This window comes from Saccopteryx leptura, chromosome 3, assembly GCF_036850995.1.
Source record: "Saccopteryx leptura isolate mSacLep1 chromosome 3, mSacLep1_pri_phased_curated, whole genome shotgun sequence".
NCBI lineage: Eukaryota > Metazoa > Chordata > Mammalia > Chiroptera > Emballonuridae > Saccopteryx > Saccopteryx leptura.
The window spans coordinates 100,533,847-100,561,319 of NC_089505.1; the positions used below are offsets into that span (position 1 = coordinate 100,533,847).

A 27,473-nucleotide genomic window follows, 5' to 3' on the forward strand; every position below is an offset into this window, starting at 1 on the left:
GAAATAACAAAGTAGAAAGTATTGATAGAATACTGACGGTAGAAGCGTTATGAAGGAGGAAGGGGGAGAAAAGTGGGTGCTGAAAGAGGAAGAGCAGGTATGACCATTTTGCCTGGCTAATACTTGCTTTGGGAATTCTGAAGTAATTCGAAGGGCTTAACACCTAATTGGAAAAACAAGACCTATGTAAATACAATTCACCACAAAGGAACGTTTTTAAAGTAGCAGGGCAGGAAAATTAAGAACCCCAGGCCCTATAGCATAGGGCAGTGGTTCTCAAAGTGTGCGCCAGGGCGCATGGCATTCTAGAGAAATATCTGCCTGTTGGGGACCAAAAGACCAACAGGGTTTTTGGAGTTCAGATTTTGGGGGGACAGAAGTGTGGGGAATTGGCTGTAAGCTGACAGTCTGCCCAACTCCCCACCTCACTTGCCTGATTAGGTTGCAAAAGGCTGTTAAGCTGTGGTGCTGGATTGTTTACACTACCCCCCATGTTCCCCAGAAAGACTGGAGACAAGTTTCTTCTATCCTTTGTTTGGTGTAAAGTTAAGATGATATGTATGGTGGGGGTTTTCTGCACTCAGCACAGTTAAGAGTAAGAAGAGAAGAATTCTTCAATGTATTGACGAGGAAATGAGAGTTTGTCTTTCAAATATATGCCCAAACATGGAAGAAATAGCTAGGACACATCGGGCTTATGTTTCTCATAAACATAAGAATGAAAAAACTTAACACATTCGTGTAGGGACCTGCTGAATTTACTAAATCTTGCTAAGAATGTATCTATATACAGTATATTAAAAAAATAACTTGTTTTTTATTTTTTAACACCTCTTTTTTTACAAATTCTAAAAAACATAAAAAATGTAACATAAAAATGTTTTAATTTTTTTTTTTTTTACAGAGAGAGTCAGAGAGAGGGACAGATAGGGACAGACAGACAGGAACAAAGAGAGATGAGAAGCATCAATCATCAGTTTTTTGTTGCGACATCTTAGTTGTTCATTGATTGCTTTCTCATATGTGCCTTGACCGTGGGCCTTCAGCAGACCGAGTAACCCCTTGCTCGAGCCAGTGACCTCTGATCCAAGCTGGGGAGCTTTGCTCAAACCAGATGAGCCCATGCTTAAGCTGGCGACCTCGGGGTCTCGAACCTGGGTCCTCCACATCCCAGTTCGGTGCTCTACCCACTGCACCATCGCCTGGTCAGGCAAAAAAAATGTTTTTTAATGTCAGAATAAATTTAATTTTGTTGTATTTATTTCATTTAATTACCATAAAAGCACGCTTGGACTTTATATTTTTTTCTTTAATATTTGACAATTATTATAACATATTTCTCAGAAATTTGTATATAGTGTGCCTACAATTATTTGTAGGATTTTAAATGTGCCCCAACTTCAAAAAGTTTGAGAACCACTGACATAGGGGATATAGTAAAAAAAAAAAATTGTATTAACTATGTATGGTCTCAGGCAGGTACTAGAATTGTCTTGTTATAAAGTACCGCACCCCAGATTCTGAAAGGCACTGTACCTCATTTCATCGAATTCACGTAGAGACACACAGTCCAGATGAATTTTGAAGAGTTTTATTAGAGGAGGAGAGTTATTAAATATGCTGGCTGCATATGGCTGGCATGGGGCATCAGACCCAAATCGTGCAGTCCCAAAAATAGTTCAGGGGCTGCTTATATACCCTGATCACACACTGGGGAGAGCTTGACTTCAGGGTACAAGCTGGCAACATTTGTTTAGGGGATACACAGAAACATTAAGACTTTCAAAGTAACACAATCAAAGATGTTTCCAAATCTTTCAGGGTTCATCTTCCCTCCACTAGCCTAGAGGTATTTTACCCTCAAGATTCCAGGGAGGGGGAGGAACTACAGTCAATGCAAGGTGGTATGTAAATTCTGCCTCCTATTGAAAGAGAAGAAGTTATTTTAGATTTAAAACTGGATGACCCATTGTTCTTGCAAGCCAGAAACTTCTACATTCTTCTCCCTCCCCTCCCTAAAGGAGGGACGGGATAGGAAAGCCTGACCTTTCCTCCCAGAATATCAATATCAATTTTCAGCTTTTTGGTACCTTACAACACTCTAAGCACTGTGCTATACTCCTGGAACTAATATAAAATGATATTGAATGTCAACTGTAATTGAAAAAAATTTTAAAAAGAGCCCCAGGCCCTAGGAGTACCTGTGTGAACTTTGTCTGGCAGGGAAGTTGCCCAGTTCTCCACAATCTGTACATGTTGTGCATGCTCAGACACGAGGTGAGGCCATCAGGTATGGGAAGTATAAAGACCCTGTAGGGAAAACCGTTGTGTTAGGCTCGCTCGCTTGTACTTTGCATGATTAGTGCGTGAGCATGTGGCAGAACCACGTGTGTACAGTCTGTGTAAGCTACTGGTGCTTTGACTCAGGGTGGTTTTGCAGGGACTGTGGATTGCCTGCCCTCCACTGCAAGGGGCTATTTTACTGTTTGGCCGCCTGCTGCCGTGAGAAGCGGTTTTACCCCTGCTTGTTTGCTCATCCACTGTGGCGAGAATCTATTAAACGGGAACGACCCAATGCTTTCTGACTCTGAAGTTCCGTTGTTATTTGCCTGAATCCGATGTGAACCTGCCTGGCTTCTGCCACCGGCGTTATAGATCCTAAGTGGCACAGCCAGGCCCCACATATCAGTGCGGGAGCTGTAGCATGTCAGAGTTGGAGGAGACTTTGAAGATCTTCAACACAACCCCCTTTCCTACACTTTTCATTTTGGGGAGGAGTAAACTGAGACCCAAAGAGGGGATGGAAGTTGCTCAAGATCATGCAGCTAGTCGGGATCTGAAGAGGGACCAGAACCCAGGACTCCAGACATGGAATCTATATCTCTCAATGGGCTGCTTTTCTCCTGCACTCTGGGAGGGGTCAGAGTTTGGGTTGACAGACCGAGCACTTCCTCATCCTAGGAGTGGTAAGTAAATACCATGGTAGTTGTTGAATAAACAAGTTATTTATTTATTTATTTAAGAGAGAAAGACAGGGACAGACAGAAGGGAGAGAGAGAAGCATCAATTCTTCGTTGCGGCACCTTAGTTGTTCATTGATTGCTTTCTCATGTATTGATCGTGGGGCTTCAACCAAACCAGTGACCCCCTGCTTAAGTCAGTGACCTTGGGCTCAAGCCAGCTACCTTTGGGCTTAAGCCAGCAACCATGGAGTCATGTCTATGATCCCACACTCAAGCCAGCAACCCTGAACTCAAGTTGGTGAGCCTGTGCTCAAGCCGGTGACCTCAGGGTTTTGAACCTGGGTCCTCAGGTCCCAGGCCGACGCTCTATCCACTGTGCCACTGCCTGGTCAGGCAATAGCTATTTTTCTAATCTTGTTTCTTCCTCTGCATACTTATGCTGAGATATTGTTCAAAATAGTAAACACAGGCACCTTAAAAGAAAATCTTCGCACACTTTTCAGTGATCAGAGTAATAATCTTTGATGTTACTGAACTCATCTTAAGGAAGATGAAATGGGACGTTGTAACTGTCATTTCTCTTTAACCCTGTGAAAATTAATAAACATAAACCTCTTTTAAAATGGAGTCAGGAGGCTAGAAAAGAGAACTTTCACTCACACGTCACTCAGTGCGTACTATTGACCCCAGTAGAAAGAGAAGTTCAGTACTTGCATGTAGGAAAATGGCTGAGATGAAACTGCAGCCTTGAGACAAGTTTTGGGTGTGGACTTCAGAATGCCAAGTCCTGCTGCTCCGGCAAGCACTGCTACGATTGTTTATAGAAAGCAGCTGACCCCTATAGCCATTTTTCTACATGCCTGGGGGCATTGATTGGTTGTCTTTCTCTGCTTCTGAATCCATTGTAGATTAATTTGACCCAGGTTCTGCTAATTTGCTTGATGAGCAAAGAGACCAATAAATACAATGAGGCTGCAGAGATCTGGGCTCTCAGTCCTAGAGGCTGGGAGTCCCCTTGTACCCATCTTTTCTGTATGTTGTGCATTGTGTGTGTTTTTTCTTAAGTCCTGCAGCGCCTTCCTTTCGTGCACACCCACAGCTGAGCTGGTCTCAGCACTTGCATGTACAATAGGAGGTGATACTACATTACTACCTGAGCATGGGAGAGAGAATTCTTGCCCTGTAACAGCTCAACCAACGGGAGATTGCATAACTCAGCCAAGGAAAAGTCACTATACTTCAAACTTTTAGTCGCCTCCAATGGACTCTTCATTTTCAACAGCCCCTTGAATTGCATTTTTTTTTCTTTTTTCTTTTTTTTAGTGAGAGAGGGATGGGGAGAGAGAGAAAGAGAGAGGACAGGAACATCATTTGTTCCTGTATGTGCCCTGACCAGGGATCAAACCGACAACCTCTGCACTTCAGGATGATGCTCCAACTGATAGATATGTAAATTCCAAACTGCCCTCTTGATGTTCCGCTTATCTGTTAGACCTCACCATTACTGGACTGTTGACCCTGAGACAGAGGAATTCCAAAAAGCTGAGAAGCCGCCCCAAGGAGGGGCTCCAGACACACCAGAACTTTTGATTCAACACCCACATGCTCGAAGCCCCCCAAGGAGGAGCATTCTGGACATACCAGGACTTTTGCCTCAGTATCCCCTCAGGCTCTCCCAAACACTATATAATTCGCCCCTAGTCTGTAACCGGTGCTCTTCTTCCCCAGGAGAAGTGCCCGGCAGGGTTCCTTTCTTCCTTTCAATAAAGCCTGTTACTCTGGTCTTTCGGACTCCCATGGATTCCAACACCAACAAACTGAGCTATCCAGCCAGGGCCGTGAATTGCAATTCTTTATTGTTTCTGAATAAACCCATTTTCCTGGAGAAATATCTTATGATTTATTAAAGGTTAACATCCTCATAACCAAAATACAAATATGTAGGAGCAGGTGAGGAGGCACTGTGATAGAATGGACAATATTGGAATTTGGGAAAGCTGGGTTTCTTGCACTAGACACCGCCTCACGGGGTCCTCTTGGACAAGTGTTGTCCAGTCTGGGCCTGCTTCTTCCTGTAAACAAAGCGGTGGTTCTCAGTGATATCCAGGGCTCCTTGGCCCCTTGCTCTCCTCCTTCATAAACTCTGGTTCTTTTTTTTTTTTTTTTTTTTTTTTTTTTTTTGTATTTTTCTGAAGCTGGAAACGGGGAGAGACAGTCAGACAGACTCCCGCATGCGCCCGACCGGGATCCACCGGGCACGCCCACCAGGGGCAACGCTCTGCCCACCAGGGGGCGATGCTCTGCCCCTCCGGGGGCGTCGCTCTGCCACGACCAGAGCCACTCTAGCGCCTGGGGCAGAGGCCAAGGAGCCATCCCCAGCGCCTGGGCCATCTTTGCTCCAATGGAGCCTTGGCTGTGGGAGGGGAAGAGAGAGACAGAGAGGAAGCAGGGGAGGGGGATGGAGAAGCAAATGGGCACTTCTCCTATGTGCCCTGGCCAGGAATCGAACCTGGGTCCCCCGCACACCAGGCCGACGCTCTACCACTGAGCCAACCAGCCAGGGCCAAACTCTGGTTCTTTAACTTAAAGCCAAAATAGGAGATTGTGAAAGGACAGAGGTAGAAAGTGTGGAAATGCATTTAATTCAATGATTTTTAACTCTATTAAAGAAATATTTACTGAGTATTCATTTATGCCAGATATTTGGGCATTTTCTTTGCTAAAATGATAAAAGACACCACCAATGAATGAATAAAGAAAGGCATGCCCCAACTTTAAGGAACCATAAGGTTACCTTTAAAAAAATTATGCTTTTTTTTTTTACAATTTTACTTATTGATTTTTGGAGAGAGGTGGGAGAGGGAGGGAAAGAGAGAGAAAGAGAGAGAGAGAGAGAGAGAGAGAGATGGGGAAGTGAAAAGTTGTTCCTATATGTGCCTTGACCAGGCAAGCCCAGGAATTTGAACCCGTGACCTCAACATTCCAGTTTGACGCTTTATCCACTGTGTTACCACAGGTCAGGCAATTATGCTACTTCAACTGGGTTCAGCATTACCACCCCCCAACATCATGTCTACCCGGAACCTGTGAATGTTGCCTTATTTGGAAATAGAGTCTTTTTTTTTTTTTTTTTGTATTTCTCTGAAGCTGGAAACAGGGAGAGACAGTCAGACAGACTCCCGCATGCGCCCGACGGGATCCACCCGGCACGCCCACCAGGGGGCGATGCTCTGCCCACCAGGGGGCGATGCTCTGCCCCTCCGGGGCGTCGCTCTGTCGCGCCCAGAGCCACTCTAGCGCCTGGGGCAGAGGCCAAGGAGCCATCCCCAGCGCCTGGGCCATCTTTGCTCCAATGGAGCCTCGGCTGTGGGAGGGGAAGAGAGAGACAGAGAGGAAGGAGGGGAGGGGGATGGAGAAGCAAATGGGCGCTTCTCCTGTGTGCCCTGGCCGGGATTCGAACCCAGGACTTCTGCACGCCAGGCCGACGCTCTACCACTGAGCCAACCAGCCAGGGCCAGAAATAGAGTCTTTGTAGATGTAATTTATTAAATTAAGGTGAGCTTATACTGGATTAGGGTGTTTAATCCAAAGAAGACTCCAAGAGACAAAAGGGTGGGGAGGCCATGTGAAGATGGCGGCATAGATCAGAGTTATGTTGCCACAAACCAAGGAACACCGAGCTTCCAGACACTGGAAGAGGCAAGGAAGCTTCCTCTTCCTCGAACCTCTGGAGAGAGCATGGCCCTGCCAACACCTTGATTTTGAACTTCTAGCCCCCAGAGCTGTGAAACAATAAATTTCTGTTGTTTTAAGAAACTCAGTTTATGGAAAATTGTTACAGGAAACTAATACAGGGCATAAAAAGAAGTACATTGAGAAATAATGATGATTTAAGGTTGCAGCAATCTATAACGTTAAGGTTACAGAAGTCTAACATTATTTCCTATCAAGCTGAATTTGACTGAACTAGATAGATCAAGGGGTTAGTGGTCTAGCTGGAGGCTTTGGAGACAAACAGGACTATCTTGGAAACCCCAGCTTTGGATACATATTAGCAGTGTGACCTCAGGGAAATGACTGCCTCTTTGAGGTTTCCTCATTTGTACAATGAGATTACTGAACTCTCTTCATCGGGTTATTGTGAAGACCAAGTGAAATAGCTCATTTGAAAGTACTTAGCCCAGTGCCTAGCACATAGTAAAGACTCAATAAAAGCTAGCCGGCATTTATGACCAGAGCACCTAGTAGGTCTACCCTACCTCAAGTTGCCTCAATTAATTCCTATCACATGACCTTGACCATTTCTTTCATTGCACCACCTGTAATTATTTATTTGTTCGCTCTCTCCCCAGCAGAATGGAAAGTGTAAGCCCCATTAGACAGGGGCAGAGTCTCATTTATGGCTCGACATCCAGGACCTAGCACAGACTCTGGAATGTATTTATTTTATTTTATTATTATTATTATTTTATTCATTTTAGAAAGGAGAGAGAGAGGGAGAGAGAGAGAGAGAAGGGGGGAGGAGCAGGAAGCATCAACATATGTGCCTTGACCAGGCAAGCCCAGGGTTTCGAACCGGCGACCTCAGCATTTCCAGGTCAATGTTTTATCCAGTGCGCCACCACAGGTCAGGCCTGGAATGTATTTATGAGATGGTTGAATGAGTGAATGAATAGTGGTCGCCTTATCTTACAAAGTATTCAATGAAGACATGTTTAATTATTTTCTTTTATTCTGTCTTTGGTTCCAAATGATTGCATTAGAATTTCTTACGATCCTCTGGCCATCAACAATTTCTCTTGCCTACTTTTTTGAGTCCCTCTGGTAGGAACCCAGCCTCCCTGATACGTAAAGTATACGTAAAATATGGTGTCCTGGGCTCTTCAGAAGCACGGGGTAGTGTTTGTGCTAGAGATATGGGCTGTGAGATGTCAGCCCTGGGCTTAGCCCATAAGTAAAGGAATTTCCCTCTCCTCCTATTTGCTCTGTTGATTATTTTGTCATAAGTGTGTGGAGGAGACAAAAGGACCTGAACTGAGAGCAAGTGGGAACAATGTGGGGATTTATATAAAATCTTTGTGACTATTTAGAATGGGACATTGCCTGCTTCCAGTGGTACCACCAAATAGGACTTGTCAAGGTCAATAAAATTTTCTAAAGATTCTGTGTCTCAAAGTGACCCCAGCCTCTGTATTCCCCAGAGACTTAAGAGTTCACAGTGGCTGTGAATGAGCATTATCAGGGTCAAGGAGGACCATTGCCCTAATAACAAGATGCCCTTAACTGGAGGGTTGTCAGTTACCTCTGAAAGAGTTGGGTCAACACCCATGATCCTCTTCGCATCACAGTTCCTGGTGCTCAGTGGGATAGGGTGAACTAAAAGGGTGATTTATAAAGGTCCTTAGTGGGGAAAGATGACACAGAACCAAGAAGGCCCCCAAAATGAAGCAGGAGCAAGGACTGGCCAGCAATCCACCCATGCCCTGAATCCCAGGAGAATAATCCATTCTTCTCAAATTTCCTCCGAGTCCCTCATTGCTGAGCCTGAAGGCTCCCTCTAGCTCCTGTGGTCTCCAGAGAATGCAGGCACTACGCCATCTTGCTGAGAAGGTTTTCCTGACCTGACATGCACAGAGCCTGTCCCAGGCATCTTGCCTCCTGCTTACCTTGCCACCTCTCACAGGGCCTTGCTCTACAACAGACCAGGCTGCCCTCCAGGGGTCAGAGCCAAAACTCATCAGCACAAAAGGGTAAGTGCCGAGGCCCCTGGGGCTTATTCAAATAAGATGAGAGGGTCAAGACTGCTCTCTCTCCTCCGGAGAGTGAAATGGTTTCTGACTTGGTTTGTTTAAAGCTCTGAAAGAGGCTGCATCAGCAATCAGAACGGTGTAGACCTCTGGAATCTGGCCACTGCGTGACTTTCACATCAGCCTCTGTCTCAGTGACTGAGGATTTCGGGACCTCCTCTTTCCCGTCAAGCCCTAGGCATCTCAGATGCTTCTTCCAGCGGGCGAGGCAGTGGTGGGCAGAGGAGCGAATCTCCCCACTCCGCAGGGCGTAGATGACGGGGTTGACCATGGAGTTGACAAGGCAGAGCAGGGAGCAAAAGGCGAAGATCTTCTTGACCTGGTCACTGAGAGTGGTGGTCAGGCTGTAGGCCATGAGGACTAGTGCCGGGAACCAGCATACAAAGAGAACAGCCAGCACCACCCCCAGGGTCTTGGCCAACCTCACATCCAGCCTCATCCGGGCCATTCCTGGCACCTGCCTGTCCTGGTGCTCTGCCAGGCTGGCGACATGCTGATGGGCCTTCCAGAGGACATGCCCATAGGTGTAGATAATGCCAGAGAAGAGGAAGGCTATGAACAGGAGCCAACCCAGCAGATAGTCATTGGGGATCAGAGGGAAAAGCTCAGAGCAGCGACTGGGACAGCAAGTCCATCCCATGAGGGGCAGGTAGGAGACCAAGGCTGAGAGCAGCCACATGATGCCCAGGGTCACCAGCGCTCTCCCACGGGTGAGCAAGGCTTTGTACGCAGGCGGGTAGCGTAGACAGAGATAGCGGTCAATGGCCGTCAGCAGCAGGCTGCCTACAGAGGCTGTGAAGGTCATGGTCACACTGCCAATCTTCAGCAGAAAGACAGCCTTAGAATCCACACCGTGAAAGACATGGAAGTTTACAAAGTTACAGGCAAAGATCACACTGGCCAGGAAGTCAGCCCCAGCCAAGCTGCTAATGAACAGGTATGAGGGCTTCCTGCGGAGCCGGTGGGAGGACAGGATCAGGTAGAGCACAGCCAGGTTCTCCAGGGCACTTAGCAGGCCCAGGGGGGTGCACAAGACCGCAATAGCTATCTTCTGCTGACTGTTCAGAATCATGTAATCCTTCATGAGGTTGAAATCCAAGTCATCCTTGGAGCCATTGGCTGCCTTGGTCCCCGAACATCTCGCCATGGAGTGTCCTTCAGATTCTGCTGGGCTTGCTGAGAAGTCTTTACTATAGTACAATGAGAAGAAATAAGTTTTTTGGGTTTTTTTAAACACTTTTTTTTAAATTTATTTATTCTTTTTTTTTTTAGAGAGGAGAGAGAGAGACAGAGAGAGAGAAGGGGGGAGGAGCTGGAAGCATCAACTCCCATATGTGCCTTGACCAGGCAAGCCCAGGGTTTCAAACCGGCGACCTCAGCATTTCCAGGTCGACGCTTTATTCACTGTGCCACCACAGGTCAGGCTGAAATAAGTCTTTTATTTATTTATTTATTTATTTATTTATTTATTTATATTTTTCTGAAGCTGGAAACGGGGAGAGACAGTCAGATAGACTCCCGCATGCGCTGGACCGGGATCCACCCGGTACGCCCACCAGGGGGCGATGCTCTGCCCCTCCGGGGCATCGCTCTGCCGCGACCAGAGCCAGTCTAGCGCCTGGGGCACAGGCCAAGGAGCCATCCCCAGCGCCCGGGCTATCTTTGCTCCAATGGAGCCTCGACTGCGGGAGGGGAAAAGAGAGACAGAGAGGAAAGAGAGGGGGAGGGGTGGAGAAGCAGATGGGCGCTTCTCCTGTGTGCCCTGGCCGGGAATCGAACCCGGGTCCCCCACACGCCAGGCCGACGCTCTACCGCTGAGCCAACCGGCCAAGGCCTGAAATAAGTCTTTTTTGATTAGCACAATAATGACCTCACACAATCACTGACTCTAGTCAAACCCTCTTATCTGTGCAGATGGATATGTTGAAGTAGCAATTTATATTCTGTTCCTCTCTACTTTGCCTTTTCTCCATTCTAGTGGGGCACTAGGTCTGTACTGGTGGCCTTAGGAGAGGTCCTTGGGAATTCAAGAAGCAGAAGCAGCCTGCCAGCTTTTTTGCCTTTTGTTTTCAAAAAGACTAATACGAAGACTTCCCCTTTGAAAAGTAAGGTAAATTTCCAATGGTCCAAAATCAAGAGGAAACCAAAACCAAGAAAAATGAAATCTAGAGTGATAAGGTGGAGGAGTTTATTGCATTGGTGTTTTGTTCTTTTGTTTTTCAGTTTTGGTAAGGAAGATGCTGAAGTTTAACCAACTATTTAGAGATAGGAGACAAGACTTTGGCTTTATACCAGTAGGGTTGCCAGATAAAATATAGGAGGAGTACAGTTAAATTTGAGTGCCAGGTAATAAATCCTTTTTTATTTTTATTTTACTTTTATTTATTTTTAGTGAGAGGGGGCAGATAAGGACAGACAAGAAGGCAGACAGATGAGAAGCATCAATTCTTTGTTGTGGCATCTGAGCTGTTCACTGATTGCTTTGTCATATGTGCCTTGACCAAGGGGTTACAACTGAGCCAATGACCCCCTTGTTCAAGCCAGCGACCTTGGGCTCAAGCCAGTCATCCCACACTCAAGCCAGTGACCCTGTTCGTACTTAAGCTGGTAAACCCACACTCAAGATAGTGACCTCGGTCCTCTGCATCCCAGGCCGATGCTCTATCCACTGCGCCACCACCTGGTCAGGCAATGAATCCTTTTTTAATATAAGTATATCCTAAGTGTTGAAAAATAAATAAATCACTCAAATACTATATGAGACATTATTAGATATGATTAGAAAGCAAACTCACTGGTCAGGCTGCCTCTGAAACTTTCTAAATAAACTTTCTCTTATTGTTTGGAGAAAAAGAAAAGAATTATGGTTATTGCCATTTCATAATGGAGGCTGAAAGACATTAAACCACTTGGTAGAGGTCACACAGCTTATCAAGGTTAGGGACTGAGCCGTCATTGTTCCTGGGTCTTCAGAGCCTTGAACAATGCCTGATATATATGGTAGGCACGGGGCCATCTCTTCTCATATTTAATGAATGAGAACCATTTAGGTGGAAGGGGCTGTCTCAAATGGAGTAGTCCCCACATAAGCATGTTAGGGGGAGAGAAGTGCATTATGTAGGTCCAAATCACAGTCAGGTGGCTTTGTTCAAGATATCTAATGTCTTGTTTTTCTCATTTCTCACCTGTAAAACGGTTTTTTTGTGAGGATTTAAGTAAATTAATATAATACACAGAAGTGCTTGTTGTTATTATTAGGAGCATCTTCAAATGGAGCTCATTCACCTACTCTGTGAGGTTAAGAATATGCCTGGCACATCAGGAGTGCTCAGTAAATGGTGGACCTTAGTATAAGCCAGGGCTTCATTTTTTATTTTAAGAGCGCAGAATGCCTTTCGCACTGGATGGAGCCCCTACTCGTAGATCAGGTAAGAGCTGAGTCCGTGTCACCTCTGCCCTGTCTTCCCGGCAGCCCAGGTTCCTTTGTGGAGTTCTCAGGCTCCAGAAAAACAGACTTGCAACCTCCGATTTAATCTGACCCCATCATTCTACCATTGGGAAAACAGCCCAAGGCTGGGTCACCCAATGAATTAGTGGCAGAGCTGGAACTAGATTCCACATCCCCCCAGATCACAAGACAAAACCCCACCTAGAAAGGCTGAAAGGGGACATTTCCCTGAGACGGAAGCCTTTTGCTGAATGTTGCCAAGGTCCCACCTGAGCTGAGACAGGAAATGATGCTAGCCGAGTTCTCAGCCGTGGTCATGCACGAGTGACAGATAACGCAAGCCTTTCTCAGCCCCTACCTCTTCACCCTGACCCTTCTAGAAGCTTCCTCCCTGCACCCCTGCTGCCCCTTTGCCCTAAATCTCTTCTCATATTTCCCTTAGAAAAAAAAGCTCCCCACCCCCACCACCGCCCAATCAGAGAATGGCTTACCTGTGCAGAGTCCAGCCTAGAAGAGAGATACCTGGGGTGGGGGTAGCCATATTCGTTCCTCATCAAGGCTTGGAGTGGCCACCAACTGATGGTTATTTTCCAAATTAGGTCAGGGCACCAAATCCAGGCATTTGGATGGAGGTCCTAAAAAGACAACATCAACAATGACAGAATGCACCGAACAACAGGAAAACCAGCTCCTGTCTGCCTTCCCTCGGGGCAGGCAGAAATCCTCTCGGAGTCAGGCAGCTGGCTTCTAGACGGGGCCATCCTGGGGCAAAGCCTTGTGTGGACGCCCGGCACAGAGGGAGACCGGGTGTCCGCTGTGCTGCAGGGTTGCTCTCGTTCACCTCTGCTACGGCTTGTCATGTGACTCTGGGCAAGTCCCTTCAACTTTCTGAGTTCCTTTTCTCATCTGTGAAACCACAATGACAATACCTGTCCCTTTGGGAAAACTGAATTGGCTGCCCTCTCCACCAGGACTTTTCACCTGGTCCACGGGCAGGCTGCGATGGGACGGCAGTCCTCTCAAACTGTATGCAGGACTTTATTTCTCTGCATTTGTGAGGTGGACAGCTGTGTCACGGCAGGTCCAAATATTAGAAGTTACAGAGGCATGCAAAAACATATTGTGACCTGACACCAGAGAACCAACCGACCAACCAAGTGCTTTCCCCACCTAAGAAAAATGCTAAAGCCTCACCTAACGTTCTTCCCAGAGAGGGTGTCCACACTGCCATGGGTGTGAAGGGCTTGCCGCTGGGAGTCCTGACTCAGGCTTAGTGTCTGGGACAGGAACTTCTAGGGCCGTGGAAACCGCTCAGAAGAAGGTGTGCCTGGGGGTTTTTATGACCTGAAGTGAAAGTGTGAAGTAATATAACGCCCACTCACAGGTGGCCCCACCATGACTACAATGTTGAAAGCCCGAAGGCACCAGGGACAACCAGAGAAGGAGCATGACCCTTCCCCTGTGGCTATGCCACTTGCAATAAGAAGCTGAGGTTGGAGGCTAAGAGCCACCTTTTCTATCTCTGACTGGGAATGTGGAGGCCGGCTTTTCAGTCCCTGTTCCGCTGCTGAGTGACTTCCGCCAGGCCCCCTCTTCTTTCTGGGTCTTTCTTTTCTCACCGTCAAAGCAGGTGGGTTCACTGAGTGATTTCTTAGGTCTCCTGCAGGAACTCACCATGTTGGATCCCAAGGGTACAGGCTTTGCAGCCAGACTTCCCTGGATTCTGGTCAGGTCTGTACCTGATGGGAAGTGTGACGCTGGGGGAGTTACTTCATCTCTCTGAGCCTCAGTTTCATTCATCTGTCAACTTGGAGAAATGCCACCCACATCCCATTGTTGTAAAGATAAGTGACAGAAGCATACTACTTCATGGTGCTGTGCCTGGCTAACAGTGCATGCCTTATGAAAAGCAGGAAATCGTCAATAGTTAGTTTATAGGATTCTGTGTTTGAGACTTGTCTGAACTTTGAGAGCTCAGGCAGATAGAAAGATCCCTACTCATCCTGAACAGACACTTTACCGCCTTGAAGGCCGAACCATCACATTTTTAAAAACCTGTTTGAGCTGCATGAGCAATCCATCAGTAAAAGACCAAGGTGACCCTCTTGACCTGTTTTCTAGCAGGCTGGGCTCTTGGCACTATGTCCAGCTATGAGAAGGGTGGCATGGGGACTTCATTCTATATTTTCCTGGTTTCCCTCTGTGCTTGGTAGCACTTGGTTGCAGTTGCAAAGAATTTTTCTGGAGTTTGGAGTTATAGGCTATGTTCCTTAGTCCAAGTGTTACCTATTTTTTTCAAAGCCTATATGAGAAGTCACCTCCTCCAGGAAGCATTCTCTGGTTTCTTCTTACCTCTCCAGGTGGATAAAACTCATTTAGTCCTACAGCATGGATTAATGTATACCTTCTGTTGTTTATGTCCGTTTCTCATTTTGCCACCTGGACTGAGTTTCTGATTTTGAGAGCAGAATCTGGGTCAGAGAGTAGACACATCTTTGTATTCTACTGCCCTGCACACCAAAAATAGCCCACAGTAGATTCTTGGTGAAGATCTTTTTATGAGAGGCCCAAGCTAAGCAAAGCAGCCCATGTAGAAATGCAAGTCAGCACAGCCTGGCCTGTGGTGGCGCAGTGGATAGGGCTTCGACCTAGAACGCTGAGGTTGCTAGTTCGAAACCCCAGGCTTGCCTGGTTGAGGCACATGTGAGAAGCAACTTCTATGAGTTGATGCTTCCTGCTCCTCCCCCTTTTTTCTCTCTCAGTCTCTCTCTAAAAATTAATAAATGAAATCTTCAAAAAAGAAAAACAAGTCATCCCAGAAAAGTGAGGCAGTTAGATGGCCCTGAGCCACAATTCCTTATTTCCAAGTTCATGGCAGACTTGGGCGGTCCCAGTTCTCCTTCCCCCTAAGCCTGACCATGAGCATCTCACCACACCTGACCCAGGCAACCAGGCTTGAGGGAAAAGATGGGACCACAGGCAGCAGGTATGAAGCGGAAAGTCAGCTGGAATGTTGGCACTGTCCAGGCTCTTTGACCTTGTCAACAGACGGCCAGGATAGTCCTTCCTGAAATGGATTAGCAGGAAAGGTGGGACAGCACGTGGGAGAAGGAGTTTGAAATCTCTCTGGTGACATATATTGCAGGAAAATTTATTGATGCCAGGCAAAATATGGGGAGAGATGCCAAGTGCTTCCCAAGGGTCTTTTCCAAACCAATTTCTTTATTATACTCCTCTTGGGGTTTCCAGCACTTCAATATATATATATATATATATATATATATATATATATATATATATATATATATATATATATATATGTGTGTGTGTGTGTGTGTATGTATATATTCTTTTCTTTACAGGGAGAGAGTCAGAGAGAGGGATAGATAGGGACAAACAGGAACGGAGAGAGATGAGAAGCATCAATCATCAGTTTTTTGTTGCAACACCTTAGTTGTTCATTGATTGCTTTCTCATATGTGCCTTGACCGTGGGCCTTCAGCAGACCGAGTAACCCCTTGCTCGAGCCAGTGACCTTGGGTCCAAGCTGGTGAGCTTTGCTCAAACCAGATGAGCCCACGCTCAAGCTGGTGACCTTGGGGTCTCAAACCTGGGTCCTCTGCATCCCAGTCCAATGCTCTATTCCAGGGTCGGGAACCTTTTTGGCTGAGAGAGCCATGAATACCACATATTTTAAAATGTAATTCTGTGAGAGCCATACAACGACCCGTGTATGTTATGCATTATCCAATAAAAATTTGGTGTTGTCCGGAGGACAGCTGTGATTGGCTCCAGCCACCTGCAACCATGGACATGAGCGGTAGAAAATGAATGGAATGTAATACATGAGAATGTTTTATATTTTTAACATTATTATTTTTTTTATTAAAGATTTGTCTGCGAGCCAGATGCAGCCATCAAAAGAGCCACATCTGGCTCGCGAGCCATAGGTTCCTGACCCCTGCTCTAGCCACTGCACCACCGCCTGGTCAGGTCGCACTTAAATATTTTTAAATTGACTTATTGAATGAATGGATGAATGAATGAATGAATGAACAGATGTCCATCAGAAAAAGAGGAGGCTTTTTCAGCTAGACTTGTGTGTTTCTTTTTTCTTCAGCTGCCAGGAAGCTCAATATGCAAATTAAATAATTATTTAAAACCACTTAGTCAGTAGCTTGGCTGCTGGACTGATGATAGACCATGTATGTGATGTATGGAAGGGAAAGAATCCTAAGTTAGAAAGCAGGTACCCAGGGTCCGAGTCCTGGCTCTGGCACCAGTTTCTTTTACGGAGAAATCGCTCCCTCTCAGCCCCATATTGCCACATGAAAAGCAGATTGGATGATGAGAACGAGTGCTTGGCATTGTAACAGCATATTATCTCATTTAAGCCTCCACAAAACCATGTGAGGCAGCCCTGGCCAGTTGGCTCAGTGGTAGAGCATCGGCCTGGCGTGCAGGAGTCCCGGGTTCGATTCCTGGCCAGGGCACACAGGAGAAGCGCCCATCTGCTTCTCCACCCCTCTCCCTCTCCTTCCTCTCTGTCTCTCTCTTCCCCTCCCGCAGCCAAGACTCCATTGGAGCAAAGTTTGCCCTGGCGCTGAGGATGGCTCTGTGGCCTCTGCCTCAGGCGCTAGAATGGCTCTGGTTGCAACAGAGCGACGCCCCAGATGGGCAGAGCATCACCCCCTGGTAGGCATGCCGGGTGGATCCCGGTTGGGCGCATGCTGGAGTCTGCCTGCCTCCCCGTTTCCAACTTCAGAAAAATACAAAAAACAAACAAACAAAAAACAACAACCATGCGAGGCTAGTATTATTATTTTCCATCTCCTATAGATGAGGAAATTGGGGTCCAGAGATGTGAAGAAACTAACTGTGGGCACTGGGAGCCTGTGCTGTGGTCCATCTCCCTGGAGATCGGGGTCCCATCCTCTTGCCCCTGCATTCTCTCTCCCACCTCAAAACAAATGCTGGGTGCACTATCTGACTCTCTGAAATGGGCCCACAGGACAGTTTTGTTGAGTCTTTTCAAATATCTTCTTCCTCTTTTCAATTATCGTATACCCCGTGCAACTTCCCTTCAAGAGAATGTACTAATAATGCCCACAATTGTTTTCACACTTGAAGACTCTTGGCTGTTATCTGAGGCAGGGAGTGCTCCTTGAACAAACAGGTTCACTTGCCCCGAATTCCATAGCAAGTGGCAGGACTTGAGCCTTTGTGTTAGGATAGAGTCAGATTGGTAAAGGGCTGAGATCTATTTCATGAGCCTGCCCAGGGCGAGGGGCCCTGACAACAGACACAGACAATCTTTTCTCTTGAGCCCCACAGGTAAATCTCTATCTATCTATCTATCTATCTATCTATCTATCTATCTATCTATCTATCTATTTTACAAGGACAGAGAGAGAGTCAGAGAGAGGGATAGATAGGGACAGACAGACAGGAATGGAGAGAGATGAGAAGCATCAATCATCAGTTTCTTGTTGCGACACCTTAGTTGTTCATTGATTGCTTTCTCATATGTGCCTTGACCGTGGGCCTTCAGCAGACCGAGTGACCCCTTGTTCAGGGACCTTAGGTCCGAGCTGCTGAGCTTTTTTTTTTTTTTGCTCAACCCAGATGAGCTCGTGCTCAAGCTGGCGACCTCGGGGTCTCGAACCTGGGTCTTCTGCATCCCAGTCCGATGCTCTATCCACTGCGCCACTGTCTGGTCAGGCTCACATCTCTTTTCTCTTTCTTTTTGACTTTTTCCTTCTTCTAACCAGTTTTAATCACTAACTCCTCCATGACTACCATCGCTGGACTAGGATTTAGTTCTGTCCCCACCAGCCTGGTGGGGTCTTGACCTTCTCACCCCCAAGAATTGACCAGTCAGGCTGGTGGCTTAGGAGTCAGACAGACCGGAGTACCAGTCTTGGCTCAGCCAAGTGTTGGCTTTGTGCCCTCAGATAAAGTCACTATTTCTTTCCCTCGTTTTCCTCATCTGTAAAATGGGAATATACCAAGTAATACCTATCCAATCAGTGGTGGTGAGGCACAAGAATAAATGGAATAGCATGATGCTTAATATAGTACCTAGCACACAGTAAGCGCTCCACTGATGGAAGATTTTATGTAAAGTCATATATAATATGTGTACATATTTTACCTTTCTCCTCACTTTCCCAACATCATTGCTAGTTGGTGACGGATGAGAATGACAACATCATCTTTGTTGTGCTGTGGGCTGATGGGGTGGCCAAGGAGGAAGGTAAGAGGCAGGAGGGAGAAGAGTGTTAGCAGAGCAGAGGGAGAAGAGCCTGTGTCCATCTGGGATTTTAAGCTGAGTAAACAGGAAGCTGAGCATGTGCTGGGGCGCCTGATCGATCATCAGCCCAGCTGGGGTAAGGAGGTCAGCACCTGCCATTGTGCAGTCATGACCAGAGCCCTGGACCAAGGAGACGGGGCTCTGGGTTCCGGTTCTAGTCTTGGGTGGAACTGACAGCTGGGTAACCTCCGCTCAAATAGTCCCCTTATCAGCGTGTCCATCTGCATCAGGAGGGGGTTTTTGATGCCATCTCAGAGGGTCCTTCCAGCTTGGAAGTTGTGCAATTAACCACACAGGCGGGGGCGGGGTTTTGGCAGGTTACATAAGAACTGTCGTGAGAAAACTAGCTCAGGGAAGCCTGCGCAGCAGTTCTCAGACTTTGTGCTCTGAGTACCCCTCACGATCTGAAAAGTTACCCAGACCCTAAAGACCTTTTGTTGCTGTAGGTTACATCCATCAGTTATTACTGTTAGAAAATAAAGCTCACAACTTAAAAAATATCTCTAATAAACCAAAACATGTTAATAGAAATAACATTTTTAATGAAGATAACTTTTTATTTTCGTAAATCTCTTAATTGTCTGGTAGCTGGATTCTCATCTGTTTCTGCGCTCAAACTGTCACGACATGTCTTTGTGGTTCACGTCTACAAAGAAATTGAATTTGTCATTCTCCCTTAGTGCTTGCTTTGTGGCAGACTCTCTAAGAGGCTTTGTACCTGTACTGTCTCCTTCATCCTCCAAACTACCCTTGTGGGTGGATTGTCTTGTGTAGATGAGGAGGCTGAGGCTCAGACAGATGGATTTGCCCAAGGTCACAGGCCTGTAGACGGCAGCCAGAACTCAGACCCAGGCCGCTATGTGACACCTTTTGCTGGACTCTGCCCATGGAAGATGGAGGGGCACAGGGATCTTTAACGCTCTGGGCAACAATCTCTTGCCTGGTCTGTCCTGTCATCTTCTCTTCCTTGGACCGGTTCTCCTACCAGGGCCTTCAGCACCACTACTGGCTGCTCAGACTCTAGCATGTCAGCTCTAAGAAAGCAGTTTTGGCCTGACTGGTGGTGGCACAGTGGATAGAGGTCCCAGGTTTGAAACGCCGAGGTCACCGGCTTGAGGGTGGGGGCTTACCAGCATGAGCGTGGGATCACTGGCTTGAGTGTGGGATCATGGACATGACCCCATGGTTGCTGGCTTGAATCCCAAGGTCTCTGACTTGTGCAAGGGTTCGCTGTCTCAGCTAGAACCCTCTGGTCAAGGCACATAGGAGAAGGCAATCAATGAACAACTAAAGTGCTATGAGTTGATGCTTCTTACCTCTCTCCTTTCCTGTCTCTTTCTTTCAAAAAAGAAAACAGCTTTGTTCACTGCTGTGTCTCTGCTGCCTGCCCTTGGCCGCTGCTCCATCAGTGTTTGCAGAATGAATTGGCTGAAGGAGTTCTTCCTGACACTTGTGGAAATCCACAAGGACAGTTACACTCTCCAAGATTTTCAAAACGGACACAACTGATCTTATTTATGGAGGAAAAGATGGCTTGACGGACTATACAGTGGCAAGAAGGGCACGCCGGACTTAACACTGACTTCTAAAGGGCCCCTCAAAGGGACTGTGGCTAGAAGACTCAGGAATAGATTTTCAGAGCTTAACTTGCCCCTCTGTAAATGCAGGGAGAGTGGGGTCCTGGGGGAAGGTACCTGAATAATAATAATGGCTTGCTGTGCGCCTAGCACAGGGCTTTGCATGTAACCTGTTAATCCTCACAATAAGCCAGGGAGGGCGGTAAGATTATCACCGCCTCTGTTTTACAGACAAGGAGACAGAGGCACATGGAGAGATGAAGTGACTTGCCCAAGGTCAGATGAAAGGGCAGAGCCCATCTGAACCCAGGCCCAGGCCATAACCATCGTACTTCCTGCTCCTGGTTGCTGAGGGGGTCCCTGCGGCTTTCTCCTGGGGAACCTCTGGAGATACTGTAAGTAGCACAAATTTCCTTGCTTCCTGCTTCAATGGATCCCAGGGTTCAGGGGCTGGAGATGGGCACATTTAGACGCTGTCTGAAGACAACTGCCTCAGTTCTGTCCCTACAGGGCGCTCACTCCCTTGTGATTAAGGGCACGTTGCTCCGATTCTCTGCCCTTTGTTTTCATCTTTGGAATAGGAACAGAAAGGCCTATTCCTTTCTTACAAAGAAAACCTGCTGCAGAAAATTTTGGAAGCTCAGTCATATTAAGATATAAATGACTGATAACAGCATCTGGATCCCCCTCCCCCACCCTGGGGGTAGTTTGTTGAAAACTTGGTCATTAGCCATGGTATGTGTGTGTGTGTATGTGTGTGTGTGTGTATGTGTCTGTGTCTGTGTGTGTCTGTGGTTGGGGAGTGGGTAGGTTTGAGGAATATTGTTAAAGTTGTTGCCTGACCAGGTGGTGGTGCAGTGGATAGAGCGTCGGACTGGGATGTGGAAGGACCCAGGTTCGAGACCCCGAGGTCACCAGCTTAAGCGCGGGCTCATCTGGTTTGAGCAAGGCTCACCAGCTTGAGCCCAAGGTCGCTGGCTCGAGCAAGGGGTTACTCAGTCTGCTGAAGGCCTGCGGTCAAGGCACATATGAGAAAGCAATCAATGAACAACTAAGGTGTCACAACGCACAACGAAAAACTAATAATTGATGCTTCTCATCTCTCAATTCCTGTCTGTCTGTCCCTATCTGTCCTTCTCTCTGACTCTCTCTCTCTGTGTCTCTGTAAAAAAAAAAAAAAAAAAAAAAAAGTTGTTAACATTATACCTAGATGTGATAGACGCCTCTTCTGCCCATGAAGTGCTCTCTGTATGACAAGCAAGGCATTACAACTGAGGGACAGAGAAGCCTTTGAATGATGACAAGGGCTTTTCACAGTGACTTCTCTATACTGCAGAGAGTAGGAAAGGGTTAATCTCACTGTGGATATTCTGAAGCACCTGTGCTTTTCCTCTAGGTTGGTCAACCTCTTCCTGGCTTGGCCAGATCTCCAAGTGTGAGGTCCCTGCTCCAACCTTGATTCTGGCTCTTTCTAGGGTTGCAGCAGTGGGGGTGGGGGCTGGAATTCAGCTGGTTCCCAGGGCGGAGGTGGAAGTGATAGGGTGATGATGACGAAGAGCCCCGGAGCTCAGCTCTCGAAACAGCCTGGTGATCACGACAACAGCAACCGCATACTAACTACAGCCAGAACCATGCTACACACTTCACACCTTAAGTCATATACAGTATTCTTCACGGCAAGCCAGCACGGGGACAGATATCACTTCCATTTTATAATAGAGGAAACGGCACCAGCACAGAGGCTGGCTCAGAGGGCTTTGGGCCACTGAGGTCTGTGAGTGGTGACAAAGAGACTGGAGGATCCCAGGGACAGCTGGACAGCGGCTGATGATAAATTAAACCTGGTGTGGTCACAGAGGCCATGGAGAGATGAAGGGAGGCCAGAGAGGGTCTGATATCAGGGGAGCTGATACTCATGCCCGCTCCAGCCCCCCTCTAGAGTAGGAGGAATTTATGTGCATCTGTGGATCTGTTTGGCTTTTGGGCCCAATGGCCATGAAGAAAGCATGTTAAGCCCTGGCCGGTTGGCTCAGCGGTAGAGTGTCGGCCTGGCGTGCGGGGGACCCAGGTTCGATTCCGGCCAGGACACATAGGAGAAGTGCCCATTTGCTTCTCCACCCCCCCCCCCTTTCCTCTCTGTCTCTCTCTTCCCCTCCCGCAGCCAAGGCTCCATTGGAGCAAAGATGGCCCGGGCGCTGGGGATGGCTCCTTGGCCTCTGCCCCAGGCGCTAGAGTGGCTCTGGTTGCGGCAGAGCGATGCCCCGGAGGGGCAGAGCATTGCCCCCTAGTGGGCAGAGCGTCGCCCCTGGTGGGCATGCCGGGTGAATCCCGGTCGGGCACATGCGGGAGTCTGTCTGACTGTCTCTCCTCGTTTCCAGCTTCAGAAAAATACAAAAAAAAAAAAAAAAAAAAAAAAAAGAAAGCATGTTACCCTTTCTGGCCTGGGATTTGGTATTGGACCCAGCAGTGCTTATCCGCAACCCCCTCACTTGCAAAGTGACCCGGATTTTTATCTCTTGCTTCAGTCAAGAGAGGCGATTAACAAGGAAGGATCTACTGAGGATAAGAAGGAAACATGCGGACAGGTTTAAGGGGCAACCCTGAGTCACAATTGGGAATTCTGATTCTGCCCCTTGTTAAATCTGTGGTCTCTTGGGGAAATTACTCACCTCCCTGAGCCTCAGTGTCCTCACCTGTAAAGTGGAAACAATGACAGTATCTCTCCCCAGGGCTGTTGTGAGGAGTAAATGGGGTTGATGGCAGAGTTCCTTTTGTTTCTTGCCTTTAATCATTGGTTCATTAAAGGTGTAAATTGAACAATATAAGATTAAGACCGTTTGTCAACCAAAGCCCCTCCAGTGGCCAAATGTTAAACAGCTTGGTTGGAAGTCGTGAGATCATCATTGGTTTGATCACCACTAACTGCTGCTTTTGTGGGCTGTTTTTTTTTTTATCCTTCCCAGGTGGGGGCCTGGTCTTGTCATCTCTATGCCTTTAGAGCCTATTATCCGACCTTTGTACACAGGGGCTGTTCAATAAATAGAGTTTAGTGGATTACTAATCTTAAGTAGGCATGCAATAGTTCATTACAATACACAATAGCTATATATATATTTTCCCCTTAACATAAATACACACGCGCGCGTGCGCGCGCACACACACACACATATATTTAACTTCCCCCATCTGTCTTCCCCCCTCCCCTCCCCTTTGGCAACCATCAGCTTGATCTTTAGCTCTATGGGTCTGTTTCTCCTTTATTTATTTATTTTGGTTTTTTCTCTTTTTAGATTCCACATCTAAGTGAAATTGTGGTATTTCTCTTTCTCTGTCTGACTTATTTCACTCAGAATAATACCACAACTACTCCTTTCGGTTCTTCCAGTTATCCTAAGAAGGCCTTGTACTGGGAAAATATGTATTTTAAATAGTAAAAGAATTATTTACTGATTTAAAGAATGGAAACAGACACTGTGATCATCTCATGATGTGAACCTTCTGGAATACCACCCTTTCTGTTGGGAACAGCTGGCAGAAAGTAGGGGAAAGACAGACCTGGGCTTGACTCTGATCTCTGCCATTTACCTGCCTTGACTGAGCCTCAGCGGTCTTATCTGTCAAAGTGAGGATCATTAAGACGGGCCTCACGGGAGGGCTAGAGAAGCATCTTGCTCCCCCCTCGTTCTCAGAAGATACCCATCCCTGCTTCCAACTCCAACAGGTTCCCCGGCACCCAAGCAGATCCACAAGATACCCAGAAGACGGACTCATTGAATTCTGGCAGAGGCAACAGTGTGAACGCAGCTGTGGTTCTCAAAGAGGAAGTTTGGTGTGGCCCCAACCCCCAGGGAGCGGAGGGTGGGGGGCTTGGTGGGAGGGCTGCCACAAACTCACTGTGTGAGCAGAAGATGGGGGGCCTCCCCTGTAGGGGTGAGAGCAGGTCGGGAAGGAGAGAAATAGCAAAACCCACAGGGTGCCCAACCCAACCTACTTCTGCCCCAAGGTCTCACCAACATCGTCCCCATTTAGATAGGGTCCCAGCAGCCTTCCCTCTCACACCTGGGGGCTCCTGCCCATCTGGTCTGCCCCATTGGTCTGCCCTTGTCTGCCATTTTCTTTCCTTGGCATTTGGGGTCTTTTTTCCTGTGGCACAGGGCTGAGGACAGGGCACATCTCATGCTCTGTGGACACATCTCATTCCTCTCCCCAGGAGATGGAGGGAAGAGGGAGTGGTTTATTCTTTCCTGAGTTCTCCTGGAAGAGAGCCGGCCACTTCTCAAGCCTGTGTTGCACCTTAGCACGTTCCACACCTGCTCTCCTGTTCGAATCTCACAACAGAGCGTGGTTCTGGACTCAGGCACACCTGAGTCTGAGTCTTGGCTTTGCCGTGTACCAGCTGTGTGACCTTTCTCAAGGTCTTAAGTCTGTGTGAGCTTCAGTTTCTCACCTCTCAAATGGAAGGAGTGATAGCATCTCCCTCGCAGGCTGTTTTGATGATCAAACAAGGTAAGTCTCAGCACTAACAAAGCTTAGCTGGTAGTGAATGTGCCATTAAATATTAACTTAAGAAAATGAAGAAGCCCCCCTTTGAGTCAGGTTGATAATGCTGTTATAGCTTCATTTTTAGAGTTGGAGAAACTGAGTTATAGAAAGGGGATGTGACTCACCCAAGGTTACCTACCTAATTGGTGAGGGGACTTAGGTCTTCCAGAGGATTAGGCGATAGCACAAGTTTTGGAGCCCAAGAGCTGGACTCAACATGAACTTCACTATTCCTTGGTCATGTGACCTTGAGCAAGTCACCATTGCCTTTGAGCCTTGGTTTTCCTTCTCTGTAAGGTAGGGCGGCCTGTCTCCCTTCAGAGAGCATGCTTTGTGTCTCCTGGCTCAGGGACTTTTTGCAGGGGTGGGAGGAGAAAGCAGAAGCCATTTGAAGACAGCCTTTCTTCCTGTCCTTTGTGAAAACCTGAGCTCAGCATGAAGGTTAAGCCTGTGTCTCAGATGAGTGGGGAGAGAAAGCCTGTATTTATGATCCTAAGTCAGGGAGAGGAGAGATGGCCCAGAGTGGGAAGGGGCCAGAGGTCAGGGTCCCTTGAGTGTTGGGGACCTGGGCTCTATTCCCTAAAAGTGCCTTGGGGAGATGGCAGACCTCTGGGGGAAGTTGCCAGGTGGCACAGCTTGGAAGTTGAAACTAAGGCACAGTAGATTTGAGTCTTGACAAGAAATCCAGACTGCAGGCATGCCAGGGAAATGGACAGGTTGGACTTCAGGGTACCAGGCCCCTTTGGACAATAGACATCCATCCTGAGAGGAGCCAGAGTGGTACAAAGACCAGGGGGACTCCCTCACTCTATGCTGTTTGTGACCCCCGGAGTCACTGTTCAATGCTGGAAGGTACAGGTGGGGGCGAGCCAAGCTCAGTATTCACAGATTTAATTACCAACCAGACCAGAAGGATGAGAGCTCAGAGTTCTATAATTGTACTCTAATTAGAATGAATAAAAGGACCTGGCCAGGTGGGATGGTTCAGTGGTTAAAGTGTCAGCCCAGCCTGCCAAAGTCCTGGGTTCAATCCCCAGTTAAGGTACATACGAGAAGCCATCAATGAGTGCACAACTAAATGGAACAATAAGTTGATGCTTCTCTCTCTCCCTTCCTTTCTCTCTCTCCCAAATCAATGGAGAAAAAAAAATAATTATCATCAAAGAATGAATGAAAGAGCATTTGATGTACATCTGAGGACAGCCACTAAGATTAAAGAGGTGCAGTAAGATGAGGAGGGAAGAGGAGAGATGGGTACTGCTCCCCTGAGCCCACTACCAGTCAGCTTAACCAGGCGAAAGGTAAAGGACGCGCCTCATTGGTAGAAATTGATGGTGTGGCCCAGGACAGGTGAGGGGGCCACCTCCAGGGGAGCCACAAGGTGAGTACAGAGCTGTGGCCAAAGTCGTCAGGCGCCACCTCCCAGGGCCTCCAAGATTCCTCCCCAGGCCCTGCCCTGCCTTAGTCCTGGCCTTTACGGCTCCAGGTGTCCACGTGCCACACATTCAAGGCAAAACAGCCGTGGCCCCGTTTATCCTCATTTCTCATCCACAGCAAGGACGGATGGGGTGAAGATCAAGATCCCCACGACAGTCTGAGCCCAGTGCAGGTGCCCGTCCGGCAGCGGCGCACTGAGTCAACCCTCACCATGGCTTATGAGTGGTAGTTTCGGGCAGAATTTCTCAGAAGAGGGGGCTGAGTGGAGAGCCGTAGTTACAGAGATAGCACAGCCGGGTTCACACCCAGGCACTGACCCCAGGGCACACTCATAAACACTACGGTTCCCATGCGTGGAACCTCCAAGAAGCGAAGCCCTGGTCTCCTGGGTCTAGTGTATACTTGATGGTACTACACCTCCGGGCTGCCCTAATCGGAAGGGCAAATCTTTCTGTGCCCCAGCTTCTCCATCTGTAAAATGAGGACACTTGGGCTCACCAGATGATCTTTTTTTAAATTGATTTTAGAGAGAGAGGAAAGGATAGAGACAGAAACATCAATCTGTTCCTGTATGTAACCTGATCAGGGATCAAACCCTCAACCTTTGCCTATTGGGACTATGCTCTAATCAACAAAGCTATCTGGCCAGGTCCTCACCAGATGATCTCTAAATCCTCTTCCTTTTGGGGTTCTTTCCTGACCTGCTGCCTGCTATTCAAGCCTGCACTTTGTAAGGCAGGAGAGTTTGGTGGTTAGAGAGCAGGCGTGGAGCCAGAGTGCCCAAGTTCAAGCACTCTCATTGAATGCCTGGGTGACTTACGTTACTGAGCACCCTTCTGTAAAGTGGGGGATAATAATAATCATGCTTAGATATGAAGCTGTTGTGTGGATTCAATAAGTTAAACTATGAAAGACCCTTAGAGCAGTGCCTGGCACACAGTAAGGCCATCTGAATGTCCGTGACTATCACCTTCTGTCCTGACCTTGGTGGACAGGATTCTCATCATGCCCTAGGGTGAGGACCACACCAGCCCTGAGCCTTCCTGTGACTTAAAAACCCTACGAGTCCCATATGACATCAATCCCCCACCCCAGGTAGGCCCACCCAGCTTCTTACCCCAGGAGGGAAGGGTTAAAGTAACAACACAGGTTTTCTGGGATGAGGAGGACTCCCAAATAAAACAACAAAAACACTACTCACAGTTGTGGCCGAGCGCCCTGACCCTGCTGGGAGTGGAGGAGTCCTGTGGTTTAGTGTCTGAGACCTGGCCCCAGGTCCGAATCAGAGCTCCTGCTAGCGGCAGCCCCCCAAACCAGCTTTCTCTCGCGTTTGCTCTTTCTCGCATCACAGATGAGTGAGCGTGGGGAGGTCTGGCCTTCCGTCCC

At 47.6% G+C, this 27,473-nt stretch overlaps 1 protein-coding gene across 1 annotated transcript; it reads right to left on the bottom strand.

Annotated features, from left to right (window-relative positions):
• Positions 1-7,607: 7,607 nt before the first annotated feature.
• On the bottom strand, positions 7,608-27,432 carry CNR2 (cannabinoid receptor 2). The gene is made up of 3 exons (XM_066372052.1): positions 27,289-27,432; positions 12,710-12,853; positions 7,608-9,960 (listed from the first exon to the last, which is right to left on the bottom strand). Exons 2-3 carry the CDS (start codon positions 12,757-12,759, stop codon positions 8,835-8,837), a joined length of 1,176 nt encoding a protein of 391 aa, XP_066228149.1. The 5' UTR covers positions 12,760-12,853; positions 27,289-27,432; the 3' UTR covers positions 7,608-8,834.
• Positions 27,433-27,473: the final 41 nt, after the last annotated feature.